Source organism: Dama dama, chromosome 18, assembly GCF_033118175.1.
Source record: "Dama dama isolate Ldn47 chromosome 18, ASM3311817v1, whole genome shotgun sequence".
NCBI lineage: Eukaryota > Metazoa > Chordata > Mammalia > Artiodactyla > Cervidae > Dama > Dama dama.
The window spans coordinates 54,036,659-54,053,825 of record NC_083698.1 but is presented as its reverse complement, the minus strand read 5'-3'; the positions used below and the strand labels follow the sequence as shown (position 1 = coordinate 54,053,825).

Genomic DNA, 17,167 nt, shown 5'->3' with positions numbered 1-17,167 from the left:
AGAGTGGTTAGGGGAACTGGAATTCCAGTTTCTCTAACTCAAGGGCCTGAGGTGTTGACATACTGCAGTCAGAGCTATTTTGGAGGGATCACTCAGACTGGCTGGGCTAGGCCAATGGGTCCCCTTCCAGCTTTCATCATAGCAGTCAACATCACAAACATTCACTAGCTTACTATGAGTGTTTCCAGGGACTTGGAGTCCAAAGCAGAAGCAGTGAATACATGGCCTGACTCCAGGTGAACAACTGTGCTGAGCAAGTATTCAATACTTGAGAATAAGCTCTGATCCTTACCACTTCACGCTTCTCCACTTCAAACCAGCGGGAAATTCCAGGTAAACTCTGCACCAAGTATAGTGATGTTCTTTCCACCCAGAGACTCTATGAAATACAAAACAAATTAAGTCCCCAAGTTACCTTCTTTCCAGTTACTGAGCAATGACTAATGTTTGCCATTCAGTTTTACCAAGTTCTCAGTCTTTGTCAGCTTTTCTTTAGTATTCATTCCAGTGCTTCAGCAATCTCCTTGCACTCAGGAAGCTATCTCAGTAAGACATGCTGAAGTTTACGTTAATTTCACTGTATATAATCTGAAACTTTTTTTTTGTGTGTGCAGAATACATGATCTGCTTCACACAGTAACCTTAAAAATGTAAAAACAGGTCATCACATTCTTTCCTTTTTCTCTAAATTTCTAATTTAAAGTTTCTCAACTCCTCAAGGGGTTCTAGCCATTTTTACTTGGAATGGGATATAGTATCAGCTAATTGTCATGAGATTAGAACAACAGAATCCTCAAGAAGGAATGGGCTTTAGGAATCTCATAGCCTAATTTTTCTGTATTAAAGATGACAGACACTAGCCCTCCAAAAGCCATGTGTGCTGTGCTGTGCTTAGTCATGTCTGACTCTTTGTGACCCCATGGGCTGTAGCCCATCAGGCACCTCTGTCCACGGGGATTCTCCAGGCAAGAATACTGGAGTGGGTAGCCTATTCCTTCTCCAGGGGATCTTCCCGACCCAGGAATTGAACCAGGGTCTCCTGCATTACAGGCAGATTCTTAACCAGCTGAGCTGCCAGGGAAGCCCGAGAGGCATGTGACCTGCTCAAAGCAACATCCTCATCACCTGGACTGCAGCCCCAGGACCCCCGCACGAGAACGCCTGACTGCCCCACGGCTCCAGCTACTGGGCCATCTGCACTGCTATGATCCAGGAAGATCCGTACTTAGAGCGGGGCCTCCCTCTGGCCAGGATGAGCACCCCCATGACACATGCAATCACAGGTGCCTTTGGTAAGAGCTGCTGTTGACAATGGGTCTCTCTCTTGTCCACAGGCTTCTGCATTTCCGCCTCATGTTTCCTAGTTAAACAAAGTGTATTCCCACATGTAGTAAACCTGACAGGGTTCCTGAAACACTGCCATTTATTCAACAACAACAACAAATGGAAGGATTTCTTTGTGCCAGCCAAGATCTAGTGAGATGAATATGGCAGCAGCCCTGTGACAGGAGGCCAGAGCACTCTGCTGCTGATGAGGGGCAAAGCAGATCAAGAAGGGCTCAGGGGGCTTCCCTGGCGTCTCAGGGGAAAAGAATCCGCCTGCCAATGCAGGAGACACAGGTTTGATCCCTGATCCGGGAAGATGCCACATGCTGAGGAGCAACTAATCACATGTGCAACAACTACTGAGCCTGTGTTCTAGAGTTGGGGAACCACAACTATTGAGCCCACATGCCCTAGAGTGTGCTCTGCAACAAGAGAAGCCACCGCAATGAGAAGCCCGAGCCCCCGTTTGCTGCAATTAGAGAAAAGCCTGAGTGGGAAGGAAGACCCAGCACAGATTTAAAAAAAAATAGAAGGGGTCAGGGAGAAGAGAGAGGAGCAGCCCAGGTGCTGGGAAGCCAGGAGGGGGCGGCACACGCGGCGTCCTGTGGGAGGGGGCCGCGCTTCACTGAGGAGGCGACACGTGAGCGGGATTTTGAAGAGTGAGTAGGAGTTTGCCAGGCGGGGAGCGGGGGAAGCGGTGCAGGCAGCAGGAAGCAGAGACGCACGCGGCTTGTGAAAGGGCGCGGCAGGAGATGGAGGGAGAGCTCCGCGCTGCCAGAGCTGAGAGTGGGTGAGTGGGCTGCGGCAGAGACGAGGCTTCCGGAAGGGCAGCTTGGAGCCAGATGCTGAGGGCTGTGAGCACAGGAAAAAGCAGCCAGATTTTTTTTTTTTTTTTTTTTAAGGAGGGTTGCTACACCATTGATAAATATTTAAAGTGATGGCCAAAAGGAAATGTGGTGCAGCAGAAAAAGCAATGGAGAAGGCATCAGAAGATAACATTCCAGTGCAGGGTCTGGGGTGGTGAGAATGCCATTCTGAGCAAGTCACCTGCCTGATTCTGGGGGACCTTGGCCTTTTTACCTACTGGAAACTTGCAGTGAAAACTATATTATACACTAATGATCTTTAATCAGTTTTGGAAGGCAGAAAGAAAAATTATCCAGAGGGATTAGAAAATGGTCATGGATCTTTTCAGTAACATCATAGGGTTATTTTCCAGTGGTTTCCTGGCCTTGATGTTTAACCCATCAACGTCCTTGCCCAAAGGACTGTGCTTTGCTCGGTCTCATCATAACACTGCAAAACTATCCAGCTTTCCCTCTGATCACTTGCTTGTGAGCAATTCTGGAGTTACTGTGAGGAGTACCAGGGACCGAAACTTGGGCAGGAGTGACAGGCGAGTTCACATCAGACAATCACAGCTGATAGTGTTAGAAGAACATTTCCCAGCTTCCCTGATAGCTCACTTGGTAAAGAATCCACCTGCAATGCAGGAGACCCTGGTTTGATTTCATAGTCGGGAAGATCCTCTGGAGAAGGGATAGGCTACCCACTCCAGTATTGTTGGGTTTTCCTGGTGGCTCAGCTGGTAAAGAATCCACCTGCAATGTGGGAGACCTGGGTTCAATCCCTGGGTTGGGAAGATCCCCTGGAAAAGGGAAAGACTACCCACTCTAGTATTCTGGCCTGGAGAATTCCATGGACTGTATAGTCCATGGGGTCGCAAAGAGTCGGACATGCTGAGCGACTTTCACTTCACTGCAGTGAAAGAAGCTAAGCCAAGTCACCCAGGATCTAAGGTTCATTTTACATTTTTTTGCTTGGGAGGAGATACTGGGGATCTGTATGGTTTCACTTTGTCACTGTTATCAAGGAAAGGGCAGATTATAATTTACATGTGGAGCAATTTCATCCCTTTCCCCCAGTAGGGCTGTGAGAAACCTTGCCCTTTCTGGCTGAGAGAGAACTAGCAAGGCTTATCAGAACTGAGGATGGAAAACTCAATCCATGCGAAGAATCTATGGTTGGTCCTCTCAGAAGTCTGAGTTACACATCATTCTATTAAGAAAAAGCAGCAAAAGACAGCACAGTCCCTCTCACTGGGCCAGGAGCCTCCCCTGTGGTTCTATCTCAGAATCACCTGTTCCTTCAGTATCCTTTACTCGTGGCAGTCTCCTATATCTGAGATTAAATACCTGGGGTTCCACAGTTAGTTCAGCATGAACGAATGGAGGACTGAGCTGAACCCTGAGATCTCAAAAACTGGACAGAGCACCACTGCCAGTAGAATCATCATAAACTTTGGGGCTTCCTCTGTGACCCAATGAGTCAGAATTTCCAGGCCAAGAAATCTGCTTGGTTAGAAAACACCCCCTGTCACCCTGATACATGGTAGAGTTTAAGAATAATTAGACCACCTTCTAGTTTTATCACCTGACTGTATCTTGAGTAAATATTTAACAAGCATCTTGATAAAAAAAGCTCTCAGTCTATTTGAGGAAACCATGTGTCACAAGAATTGCTCAGTACCTTGAATTCATTCTCTTTATCTTTCGTGCCTTTGTGAAACGGTCTGTCGTAGCGGAATTTCCAGATGTGATTCACTTTATAGAAACTTTTGATGTTGTCTGGGACACCTTCTCTCTGAAGGACCTCCTGGCTTTCTGGGATGGGAGTCACGGCGTATATCTGCAAATCTAGGATTCAAGAGTCAAGGAGGGAACCTGATTTGGCAGACTCTCTGGGGCGTCTGGCTTGACCCGAGCTATGGCAGAAAGAAAAGGATGGCGAACAATTGAGTGTTTCTATTGGGGTAAAGTCAAAACTGCCAAGAAGGTACCAAGAACTCAGTTTATAGCAAATCACTTCTCAAACTATAAGCCTTAAAATAGCTTCACATTGGTCATTCTGACAAAGTATCAGTTTGAAATTTCTATGTCCTGTAAATTCATTTATCATAGATTTTTTTGGGGGTGGGGGTGGGTTTGAATGGCTTGGATCCTAGGTACTAAGGATTGTATTCATTTTAACCCTTGTTTATGAGGCTCTGATCTTTAGTGCATGTATGGTCCTTTTAAAATGTGTTTGTTTGAAAAATAATGTATAAATACCTATGCAACCAAAGACAGCAACCAGTACTGAGAGTAACTCATATGTTCCCTGTCTCTAGCCTTTGCACATTTGAGGTATCCACTCTCCCAAACCTTGTATTGATAAGCAGAGTGTTTAGTTATAGTTGGTATTTTTGAAAGCTATATTAAAGGGGTATTATATTTACTTATACATTTACCATCTTTTCTTCTCATTCAAAGAAAGATAGCAAAATCTTTTCCCTTAAGTAATTGCTTGCTTCTGGTACATTTAAGTTTCTACTTTGGAATGGTATCCATAATTTTCAGGGGGGAATTTCTGATCTTCTTTAAGATTGTCAATTTCAGGAAGAGAGAACAATTCATAAAGGAATGCTGGGGCGAATTCCCTTTGTCTCTAATGCCTGTGTAATTTCAGTTGAGTTGTTTATGTTTGCACAAATGGGAGTATCAACTACACGACAATTGTTAAATGCTGTCTGGAATGCCATGGCTAAGAGTCCCTGAAAGATATGGGGCTACCTCCTCCTCTTCCCTTTCATTCAGAATAAAAATATTAAGGGAAAAGTGGGTAAGTGATATATGCCAGTAAACATAATGCTGTCATTTCCTTGAACTGAAGTAGTTTCTACAGGGTGTGTGTGAGTGTGTATGTGCATGCATGCACACTCAGTTGCGTCTGGCTCTTTGAGACCCCATGGACTGTAACCCAACAGGCTCCTCTGTCCACGGAATTCCTTGGGCAAGAATACTTGAGTGGGTTGCCATTTCCTTCTCCAGGGGATCTTCCCAATTCAGGGATCAAACCAAGCCTCATGCAGTGGCAGGTGGATTCTTTACCAATGAGCCACCTGGGAAGCCCATTTCTACAGGGGATGCCAGAGCAAAATTATTCTAGGGGAAATCCCTAAAAAGGAGCTTTAAAAGCAGGGTTGAGATATAGAAAAGCTGCAACTAAAAGGAAAAAAGAATATTCTTAACAGAATCCTTAAGGGATTTCTTTTCAACTGACATTATGAGAATACCTAGCATAATTCTGTTTGGAAGGAGCTAAGCTAAAATTAAGATGATGAGAAAGAAGGAGAGTGAAACAGGGCTATTGACAAGGGGCCAGTGCCTGAAGCACCTGCACAGAAACACTCTGCAGCCCAAGGCCAGTGGGACCTAGTCAGAATCCGGCCTTTCTAGGCGTGGATACACTGAGCTTCTGCCTGGAAGATGGTCTCGTCGGGTTGGTTGGCATGCTGCATGGCGATGGCGTGGGGGAACTCGTTCAGCATTCTCTGCTGGAAGGCCTCCAGTCTTTCGTAGTCATGCCCTCGACACACAAACTCTTTATTCTGGAGATAAAATCAGAAAAAGAAACATTAGGACTATGTAATTGAGTGCAATCACTACAGAGAGAAGTCAAAATATGCAACACTGGCAGTAACTAAGCATAGGCCCAACATCAATAGAATAGAACCAAAAAAACCACACCGGAACAGTCTAGAGAATTTGTCCGAATATTAAAAATACAGGGCAAAGGTCATAAGCATCACTCTCTATTGCTTCTAGTAAGTTCCACGGCATGCCTCACTTTTCCAGGTTCACCTGCTTGAGGTGAAAAGGGGTGTCTGGTTCTCAGAGCACCAAAGTACAAAACAAAGCAATGGTGTTCCCTCCAAATGTTAGTGAATACATGTTACAGACTATTTTAAAAACTGTATAACAAAGTTAAGTGGGCAAATTCTCAATTTGGAAGAAAGCAAAGTAAGCGCAATCCCTAAAAATACATTTTATGCATCCTTTCTATAAAGGTCACAGAGATTGGCCTTAACCCTTTCACTCCGAGATCCTTCCATGGAGAGGAAGGCCAAGCCGCCTGCATGCCAGCTCTCCGCAGGGCTGCTGCTGCAAGCATCCTGGCCATCCCTGACTCCGCTCAGCGTCCTGTAGCCAGGACCTCTGTTAACTGACTGAAGCCAAGATTGGGGACGTTTAAGGTCTTGCTAAATGTTGGAGAAATCTTTGTCTGTTTCTGTTTTGTTTTTACAATACATATAAATATTCTGTTAGTTAGGACTCTCTCATTCAGGTAAGAAAGGTGAAAGCTATCCTTGATGGAGGCCACAGGGCTGGCAGGGTGGGGACATTCTCAACAAGCACCTTCATGATCTGGTTATCGATAGGGAACAACACTTCCTGACAGTTTCAAGTGAAAGTATTAGTCGCTCGGTCATGTCCTACTCTTTGCAACCCCATGGACCATAGCCTGCCAGCCTCCTGTATCCATGGAATTCTTCAGGTGAGACTACAGAAATGGGTAGCCATTCCCTTACCAGGGGGTATTCCCTGCCCAGGGATCAAACCCAAATCCAGTGCAGGCGGATTCTTAATGGTCATGAGCCACCAGGGAAGTTTAATGACAGTCTAATGATAATGAAATTATAATTGTTAAGCACAGCCAGCACATACCTTATTTAACCCAAAGAAACTTGAGAGGGTGTCCCCACCCCCATTTTGTAGCTGAGAACTGAGGATCAAGATCATTACATACTTTGTCCACATGTATGAGATTTAAGCTCAGGTCTGAGTCCAAGGCCTTAGCTCCCTCTGTTCTGAACATGGCCTGGTACATGGAAAAACTCCTAAGAGCTATGGAGACCAAGAAAGACTGTGGGATAAGATGCCCTGAAGATCTTTAAGGAGTAAAGTGCTTCATGGTCTGGGGAGTTAAGGCCCAAAGATCTCAGCAGTTCTCAGCTCTGGGAGGTTTCTGTGATTGCACCAAATGCAGAGAGGAAGTACTTTGGGTGAGTACTCTCTCTGAGTGAGGAAGTCAGAAAGGGGCTCAGGGTTGCAGCTGAGAAAAAGCAGCTGCAGGCAGAGGAACCAACAGAAGTGAGCTCTGAGAACCTGCTACAGTGCCCCAAGCCACTCAATAAACCAATAAACCCTTGAGAAACACAAGCTAAGACAGACTCCTTAGGAATCAGGATTGCCCTCCCCACAAATAATCCTATATTTAAAATTTCTTGATTGAAGTCATACCTTCTGATGATGTGTTATTTTATTTTGCTCAAAAGATATTCGACAAGGACCTACTGTATAGCAAAGGGAACTCTACTCACTACTCTGTAATAACCTATATGGGAAGAAAATCTAAAAAAGAATAGATACATGTATCAGTTCAGTTCAGTTGCTCAGTCGTGTCTGACTCTTTGCGACCCCATGGACTGCAGCACGCCAGGCCTCCCGGTCCATCATCAACTCCCAGAGTTTACTCAAACTCATGTCCATTGAGTCAGTGATGCCATCCAACCATCTCATCCTCTGTTGTCCCCTTCTCCTCCCGCCTTCAGTCTTACCCATATCAGGGTCTTTTCAAAAGAGTCAGCTCTTTACATAAGGTGGCCAAAGTATTGGAGTTTCAGCTTCAACATCAGTCCTTACAATGAACACCCAGGACTGATCTTCAGGATTGACTGGTTTGATCTCCTTGCAGTCCAAGGGACTCTCAAGAGTCTTCTCCAACACCACAGTTCAAAAGCATCAATTCTTCAGTGCTCAGCTTTCTTTATAGTCCAACTCGGAGAAAGATTGGCCAAAGAGGCCTTCTGATTGCCAGCTACATCCATACATGACTACTGGAAAAACCATAGCTTTGACTAGACAGGCCTTTGTGGGCAAAGTAACATCTCTGCTTTTTAATATGCTGTCTAGGTTAGCCATAGCTTTTCTTCCAAGGAGGAAGCATCTTTTAATTTCATGGCTGCACTCACCATCTGCAGTGATTTTGGAGCCCCCCAAAATAAAGTCTGTCACTGTTTCTATTGTTTCCCCAACTATTTTCCATGAAGTGATGGGACCAGATGCCATGATCTTCGTTTTCTGAATGGTGAGTATTAAGTCAACTTTTTGACTCCCCTCTTTCACTTTCATCAAGAGGTTCTTTAGTTCTTTGCTTTTTGCCATAAGGGTGGTGTCAGCTGCATATCTGAGGTTATTGATATTTCTCCCAGCAATCTTGATTCTAGCTTGTCCTTCATCCAGTCCAGCATTTCTCATGATGTACTCTGTATATAAATTAAAAAAACAGGGTGACAATATACAGCTTTGACATACTCCTTTTCCTATTTGGAACCAGTCTGTTGTTCCATGTCCACTTCTAACTGTTGCTTTCTGACCTGCATACAGGTTTCTCAAGAAGCAGGTCAGGTGGTCTGGTATTCCCATCTCTTTCATAATTTTTCACAGTTTATTGTGATCCACACAGTCAAAGGCTTTGGCATAGTCAATAAAGCAGAAGTAGATGTTTTTCTGGAACTCTCGTACTTTTTTTTGATGATCCAGCAGATGTTGGCAATTTGATCTCTGGTTCCTCTGCCTTTTCTAAAACCAACTTGAACATCTGGAAGTTCTCAGTTCATGTATTGCTGAAGCCTGGCTTGGAGAATTTTGAGCATTACTTTACTAGCGTGTGAGATGAGTGCAAATGTGCAGTAGTTTGAGCATTCTTTGGCATTGCCTTTCTTAGGGATTGGAATGAAAACTGACCTTTTCCAGTCCTGTGGCCACTGCTGAGTTTTCCAAATTTGCTGGCATATTGAGTGCAACACTTTCACAGCATCATCTTTTATTTTATTTATTTATTTTATTGTGGTGGTTTTTGCCATACATTCACATGAACCAGCCATGGGTACACATGTGTTCCCCACTCCGAACCTCCCTCCCACCTCCCTTTTGAAATAGCTCAGCTGGAATTCTATCACCTCCACTAGTTTTGTTCATAGTGATGCTTCTTAAGGCCCACTTGACTTTGCATTCCAGAATGTCTGGCTATAGGTGAGTGATCACACCATTGTGATTATCTGGGTTGTGTAGATCTTTTTTGCATAGTTCTTCTGTGTATTCTAGCCACCTCTTCTTAATATCTTCTGTTTCTGTTAGGCCCATACCATTTCTTTCCTTTATTGTGCCCATCTTTGCATGAAATGTTCCCTTGGTATCTCTAATTTTCTTGAAAAGATCTCTAGTCTTTCCCATTCCATTGTTTTCCTCTATTTCTTTGCGTTGATCACTGAGGAAGGCTTTCTTATCTCTCCTTGCTATTCTTTGGAACTCTGCATTCAAATGGGTTTATCTTTCCTTTTCTCCTTTGCCTTTCACTTGCTTCTTTTCTCAGCTATTTGTAAGGCCTCCTCAGAGGCCTTTTTGCATTTCTTTTCTTGGGGATGGTCTTGATCACTGCCTCCTGTACAATGTCACGAACCTCCATCCATAGTTCTTCAGGCACTCTGTCTATCAGATCTAATCCCTTGAATCTATTTCTCACTTCCATTGAATAACCATAAGGGATTCGATTTAGGTCATACCTGAATGGTCTAGTGGTTTTCCCTACTTTCTTCAATATAAGTCTGAATTTGGCAATAAGGAGTCATGATCTGAGCCACAGATACATGTGTACATGTGACTGCATTGCTTTGCTGTATGCCTGAAACTAACACAACATTGCAAATCATCTATGCTCAGTATAAAATTAAAAAATTTAAATATAATAAATTTGCTTGATAAAATAAGACAATACATATCTTCTTGCATATTACTGAAGTCCCCAAATAAGTACCTGAAAACTGAAACACTTCTAAAGCAATGCTCCTCCATCACAACAGTTTGTAAAATCAGGGGAATGCCTCTAAGTGTAAGGCCATTCAAAGGTAGTAAGAAATCATTTTGGAATAAACATAAATTTGGGGCCTGATATTTGAGTTATGGAGAAATAAAAAGGAGTTAAGCCTTCTTTCCATCAATTATTTTTTAAAGCCACAGTTTTGAGATATAGTTCACAAGCCATAAAATTTACCCTTTTCGGGAACCCTCTTACACTGTTGGTGGGAATGCAAACTAGTACAGCCGCTATGGAAAACAGTGTGGAGATTTCTTAAAAAACTGGACATAGAACTGCCATATGACCCAGCAATCCCACTTCTGGGCATACACACTGAGGAAACCAGATCTGAAAGAGACACGTGCACCCCAATGTTCATCGCAGCACTGTTTATAATAGCCAGGACATGGAAGCAACCTAGATGCCCATCAGCAGATGAATGGATAAGGAAGCTGTGGTACATATACACCATGGAATATTACTCAGCCATTAAAAAGAATTCATTTGAACCAGTCCTAATGAGATGGATGAAGCTGGAGCCCATTATACAGAGTGAAGTAAGCCAGAAAGATAAAGAACATTACAGCATACTGACACATGTATATGGAATTTAGAAAGGTGATAACGATAACCCTATATGCAGAACAGAAAAAGAGACACAGAAATACAGAACAGACTTTTGAACTTTGTGGGAGAATGTGAGGGTGGGATATTTCAAAAGAACAGCATGTATACTATCTATGGTGAAACAGATCACCAGCCCAGGAGGGATGCACGAGACAAGTGCTCCGGCCTGGTGCACTGGGAAGACCCAGAGGAATCGGGTGGAGAGGGAGGTGGGAGGGGGGATCGGGATTGAGAATACATGTAAATCCATGGCTGATTCATATCAATGTATGACAAAACCCACTGGAAAAAATAATAATAATAATAATAAAAAAAAAATTAAAAAAAAAAAATTTACCCTTTTCTAGTATGCAATTCGGTTGTTTTTGGTATATTCACGGAGTTGTACAACTATCAGCATTATGTAATTTCAGATTATTTTCATTACTGCAAAAAGAAATTTGTACCTATTAGCAGTCACTCCCCAACTCCCCCTCCCCTTGGCACCTGGCAGCCACTAATCTGCTTTCGGTTTCCATGGATTTACCTATTCTGTACATTTCATGTACATGGAATTACATAACATGTGACCTTTTGTAACTGGCTTCTTTCACTTAACATAATATTATCAAGGTTCACCCATTCTGTAGCATTATCAGTACTTCATTCCTTTCTTATTGCTGAATATCCCGTTGTATAGCTATACCATATTTTGTGTATCCATTCATCAGTAGATGGACATTTGGACTGTTCCTACTTTTAGGCAGTTGTGAATAATGCTGCTGTGAATACTCATGTACATGTCTTTGTGTGGCTCTGGATGCTGGGAAAGATTGAGGGCAAGAGGAGAAGGGGGAAACAGACAGTGAGATGGTTGTATGACATCACTGACTCAACAGACATGAGTTTGAACAAACTTCAGGAGTCGGTGAAGGACAGGGAAGCATAGCATGCTGCAGTCCATGGGGTCACAGACAGTTGGACAGGACTTAGTGACCGAACAACAACAATTTGTTAATAATTACTTTTTAAAATTGTCTTTCTTTAAAAAGGAAATATATACCTATGGGATAAAAAATTCCCAAATAGTATAAGCATACAATAAAAAGTAAGTATCTTTCCCATCCTTGACCTCAGTCATCCTCCTCAGACAAATCACTATTCAAAGATATTTTATGCATTTAAACACTGTCAATAAAGAACTCATTTTCCACGAGGGTAAAAAAAAAAAGTTACCTCAATCACACAAACATATTAATTTATTTTAGCTTTAAAAATTATCAGGAAATTGATCACACAATGAAAGGAAATTTTTAAAGTTGATATTTGTTTTTAAATCAAAGAACAGACTAGATAGAACCTGATTTCTTAAAACGTCTAGTCCCATGATTCCAAAGGGTGCAGTGCCATTTAGAAACCAATAGAGGGTGACACTTCTCTTTCATTTAGAAGGAAATGCCATTTATTTCTAGAAAAGTTGTTTTCAAAAGAAAGATGATATATTGATCTATTCCAATTGATATATTAACAAAATTCACTTTATTAGCTGATACGTCTTCTAATTTGCCAAATTTCCTTTAAAATAATGGCTCCTAAACTACTTCTGACTTTTAAAAATCTTCACACTTTTAATTAACACTAATCACACATATACAATAGAGATCTATGGTACTTTATAATATACTTGTTAGCTGAATTCAGAATTTGATCAGGGCTACAATACAACTTTTATGGGCTGCTTTCTCTATTAAAAATATTAAAAATCACACTGTATGACTCATTTGGTATAAAGACAAATATATCAATAATAACCTAATGTACAATATACACTATTAAATAACAATCTAGTGTATAGTATACACTATGGGATTCCCTAATGGCTCAACAGATAAAGAATGCGTCTGCAATGCAGGAGATGCAGGTTCAGTCTCTGGGTTGAGAAGATCTCCTGGAGGAGGAAATGGCAACCTACTGCAGTATTCTTGCCTGGAAAATTCCATGGACAGAGGAGTCTGGCAGGCTACAGTCCATGGGGTTGCAAACAGTTGGGCATGACAGTGTGCACTCAAACCCATAATATACACTATAATATATATTTTAACATTTTCTTTAACCTGAAAGTTCATTGTTTTCTTCTGATTTTTAAAAGAAAACAGTTTTATGAACCATCTATGAATATTATGGTCCCTAAGCACTGTACCTACTGTGTATAATGGATCAGGTAGCCCTGAGAATGATATGGAAAAAACCAGAATCATTGCATTATTTTGAGCCAAGAGAAGAAGGGGTGGTCTGCAGCATAAGAATCATGTCTTGGCCCTACTGTGGGGTCTCCAGCCCTCTGCGCTGCTCACAGCTCCAGAATGTCCCTCCTTCCCCTCAGAACTTGGACCCAGACCCTGCACTCTGCAGGAAGTGGCTGATGACAGCCCAGGACTAGCGTGTCCACTTTCAAGACACAGTCTTTCAAATTCAGTAAAGTGTTCTGAATTTGCCACTAGTTTTGACTTGGAATGAAGGTTTCCTGTGTCTGCAGGCAGGTCCATCTGCAGAGCCGACAATGTGACATGTCTGTCATGTGGATCCTCCTTAACCGAGCAAAGAGATCTTACTTAGGTCTGCGTGGTACCCAAATACATGGTTATTTCAATCAGTTAGACGACTGATTTGCTATTTGAGCATTTGTTTTATGCGATACTAAGTGACTCTTTGCCTATGGTGTTTAGGTATTTTATACATATATATATATACACACACACACATATATATCTTCATTCTGAAAGGCAGATACATGAATGATTATTAAAGAAGCAATGAAGTCAAATGTTTCTCCTCTCTGTCCTCCTTCAAGTACACCCCCATCCTGTATCTATTCATAGGTACCAACAGCTAAAGGAAGATATTTAAGATTTAAACTTTGTACTGAATTCACTCAATGTTACAAATTATTCCAGACACTCCCCTTAGTTGCTGGAGAAGGTGCATTCTCCTCCTTTCCAATGCTTTTAGGTGAGTATAAATGAGATGTACCAACTGAAGTGTTACATAAGTTATTTCAGCACATAAGAGACTACTTGGCCAAATGCGAACAGTGGTAAGAATGGAGTCAAATATTTTATTATCTGGTAGGTACTTTAGAAAGTCTCGAAAATTTCCCTTTGTAGAAATAGTTTCTACTAGCAATAAGTTGAATCTCTTTGCTGGGTGGCATTTATCTTTTCAAACTCAGCTAGGACAAACAATGGTCCTCTGGAGCCTGGAGGCAGAGTTTCCACAAGATGTGAAACTTCGTGTTTTCTGCGGTCTGCGACTCCCAGGCCCTATAGCGCCCGCCATTTTTCTCTAGACTAACTCTATGGAAATTGCAGGCTGAACAGAAGTAATGCTACCAATCATACAAGGGAAACAACTGTAATTGCCAAAGATTGCTCATAAAATATAATAAGCTTTGAAATGTAGGAAGAAAATTCAACTCATTGTTTGAAATCTTGGGAAATTATTCAAAACAAGGCATTCTATATGAGTATGGGGTTTGCAAACTAAAGTTAAAAGAGAATCTTGTAATGTTATTACCTGCCTTAAAAGGAAAATATGTCGTTCATATTTTAGTTTGCTTGATTGGGATAGCTATATTGGAAGCATGAAAGCAAATTAAGTAGTATATTACTTACTCTTAAGAAAAATGGAAACTTTTTCCCATAAAATCCAACTCTGAAGAACTCTGGTTCAAGACGCTGCTGGTCCATAATTTTGTCATACAAAGAGGCTTCCATCATCTAGCAAAGAACAGGGGGTGTTTTAATCATTTTATCTCATCTTTTAGCTCCACCACTTTATAGAAGAGGATATTTCCTCTATAAAAAAAGGAGAACGTCACTTTCGTTCCATTTGCAGAAAAGAAGGTTGACTCCTTTTCTACGCTTTAAGGCAGAGATCAGCAAACTTACTCTGTAAATGGCCAGACAATAAATATTTCAGACCTTACAAGTCACCTGGTACCTGTCAAAACTACTCAATTCTGTGAGGTCCACAGGCTGTAGTTTCCTGACCTCTGCTTTGAAGGATCGAGTATATTACTACTTGTTCTCACCAGAGGAAATGATTTCTATGCATGTAGTCTATCAAAATATTTTCTTCATAATAAAAATTAACATGAAGGCAAAATCTTTCTGGAGAATTCTTGTACTCACCTGAGCATTCAGCTCTCCTAGGTCATGGTAATTCAGGACATCTGGAAGATGTAACCTTGTACAGGTTGAATGGGGATAAACCAACAAACCAAACGGGGCCCATAGTGAAAGTGCTGTGGGAGCTGAAGGCTGTTAACTGTGTCTTTGATGAGGTTGGAAGCATGAAGTACATAAAGATAATGGCTTTCCATTCATGGTATTATCATCCCCAGGGTTTCCAGAGAAAGACTAACATTGCAATTGAAAATATCTCCCCTTTCTCCACCCCCAGTAATAACACCCAAAAGAGCACTTGGCATGAAGTGCAAAGCTTTGGGTTTATAAAAATCTTAGTGACTATGGCACCCAAGAGCCCTCACAGGTAAACATTGTAACCTCGTGTCTGTTCTGGGGACAGGATGCAAAGAGAAGCACAGGGACATTTTTATATGAAACTGCAGTGCCTGCCAAAGCCAGCGTGATGGGCTGAAGTTAAAACAAGGCTTTTCCTCCTTGGTTTTCCTGTTATGAGAAATATCGATGAACTCCTGACATGAAACAGTATGCCCAAAATACAGGGCTGGCTCCTGCCAGAGGAAGAAGTTACTTGTGGTATAAGGGATACTGGGTTGTTAAAGGTTTATGAGTATCATCTCTTATATTGCTACCTTGGAATGAAAAGGTAATATCATCATTTTTTAAAATATATATGTATATGCATATGTATATATAATCTGACGATCCTGTTTAAGAAGCCCTGAAGATCTTCAGTGTAACACGATGATATCACATGTTTGACCTGACAAGAATAAGGATGTGGAGTACCAGAGGGACTTGCTTGAACCTTCAAGAAGAGAAGGTATTGAGTTAGCCAAAGTTCATTTGGGTTTTTGTATGATGTTTCACAAAAACCCAAGCAAACTTTTTGGCTACCTCAATATAAAAGATTTGGTTTAGGGACACAGAATATTAAACTCCTTGAGCTCTTGGGTACTAAGACCTTGGTTTCAGTTTTAGCAAATAAAAACATATTTCTGAAGCTAAAAAGATTTGATACCTACAGAAGTTAGCCCCCAAATCTTTCAAAATGTGTCAGCTAGCCATTTCTGCTATTTTACTGCACAGATGATGGGACTAAGAATGGAATATTATTGAGATTTGTGTCCAAGTGATAAGCTCTTCCAACAAAAAGTATTAATCCTGTGTTAAATTTTATATTTCAGATGTAGTGTTTAGAATAGATCAACAGCTTACAATTTGCATATTAATCAAAAGCATCACACAGGTCAACATGCTATTCCTCTGGATAAATAGAGGAGTATGCTTCAGAGGAAAGGTATCTTTCAAAACCTTTCTACAAGACACATTAAGACGATCACAAAGTTGACTTCCTAGCACCATGTGGGGAAGTTAATCTAAAAAAGGATTCCATAACCTGATTAGGATGCATGCAGGTACCTTACCCTCATCTTGCTCAGGTTTCTGTAATCATAGTAACTTTCATACTGCTCTGCAATCTTCCGGCACAAGATGATGCCATTCTCCCAACACTGTGGACAAGTGAATGTCATAAATGTTAATAATCTCATGGCATTTACTAATTTCCACCCAGAGGTCAAGAGGGGACCACTCTCAGATGATCAAGCCTTACTTCTTAACCTTTGAAACCTACCCTTAATAGGACCACTGCAATTTTAAGCATGAGAACAGAATGTAATTAACAAGTTCATTATTAAAAATATTTAGAGAGTTGAAAATGATAACCTACAAGTCATTAACATATGGTGCAAAAACAACATTTCATGGTATCATCTCAAAACTATTATCCTGAAGATGTGGTGTACACACACACACATATACACTAGACTATTAGTCGACCATCAAAAAGAATGAAATAATGCCATTTGCAGCAACATGGGTGGACCTAAAGACTATCACGCTAAGTGAAGTAAGTCAGAGAAAGATAAATACCATATGATATCACTTATGTGGAATCTAAAATACAACACATATCAACACACCTGTGAAACAAAAACATACTCACAGACATGGGAACAGACATGTGGCTGCCAAGCAGGGGTGGGGAAGGAATGGATGGATGGATTGGGAGTTTGGGATTAGCAGATGCAAACTAGTACATATAGGATGAATAAACAACAAGGTCCTATTGTGTGACACAGGGAACTATATCCAACATCCCATGACAAACCGAAATGGAAAAGAATATGAAAAAGAATATATATATGTGTACAGATGAGTCACTTTGCTGTACGGAAGAAATTAACACAACACTGTAACTCACTACACTTCAATAAAATGAAAAAAAA

The 17,167-nt window shown here is 41.3% G+C and overlaps 1 protein-coding gene across 3 annotated transcripts in view; it reads right to left on the bottom strand.

Moving 5' to 3' along the window:
* Positions 1-17,167, bottom strand: part of DOCK4 (dedicator of cytokinesis 4) — a 479,093-nt gene that overhangs the window by 29,178 nt on the left and 432,748 nt on the right. For all 3 annotated transcript variants that reach the window (XM_061165346.1, XM_061165344.1, XM_061165347.1), the window contains 5 exons: positions 16,304-16,390; positions 14,343-14,447; positions 5,614-5,755; positions 3,856-4,022; positions 293-379 (listed from right to left, as the gene is read on the bottom strand). In XM_061165346.1, the coding sequence (XP_061021329.1) occupies positions 293-379; positions 3,856-4,022; positions 5,614-5,755; positions 14,343-14,447; positions 16,304-16,390 (588 nt within the window). The remainder of the gene's footprint in view (positions 1-292; positions 380-3,855; positions 4,023-5,613; positions 5,756-14,342; positions 14,448-16,303; positions 16,391-17,167) is intronic.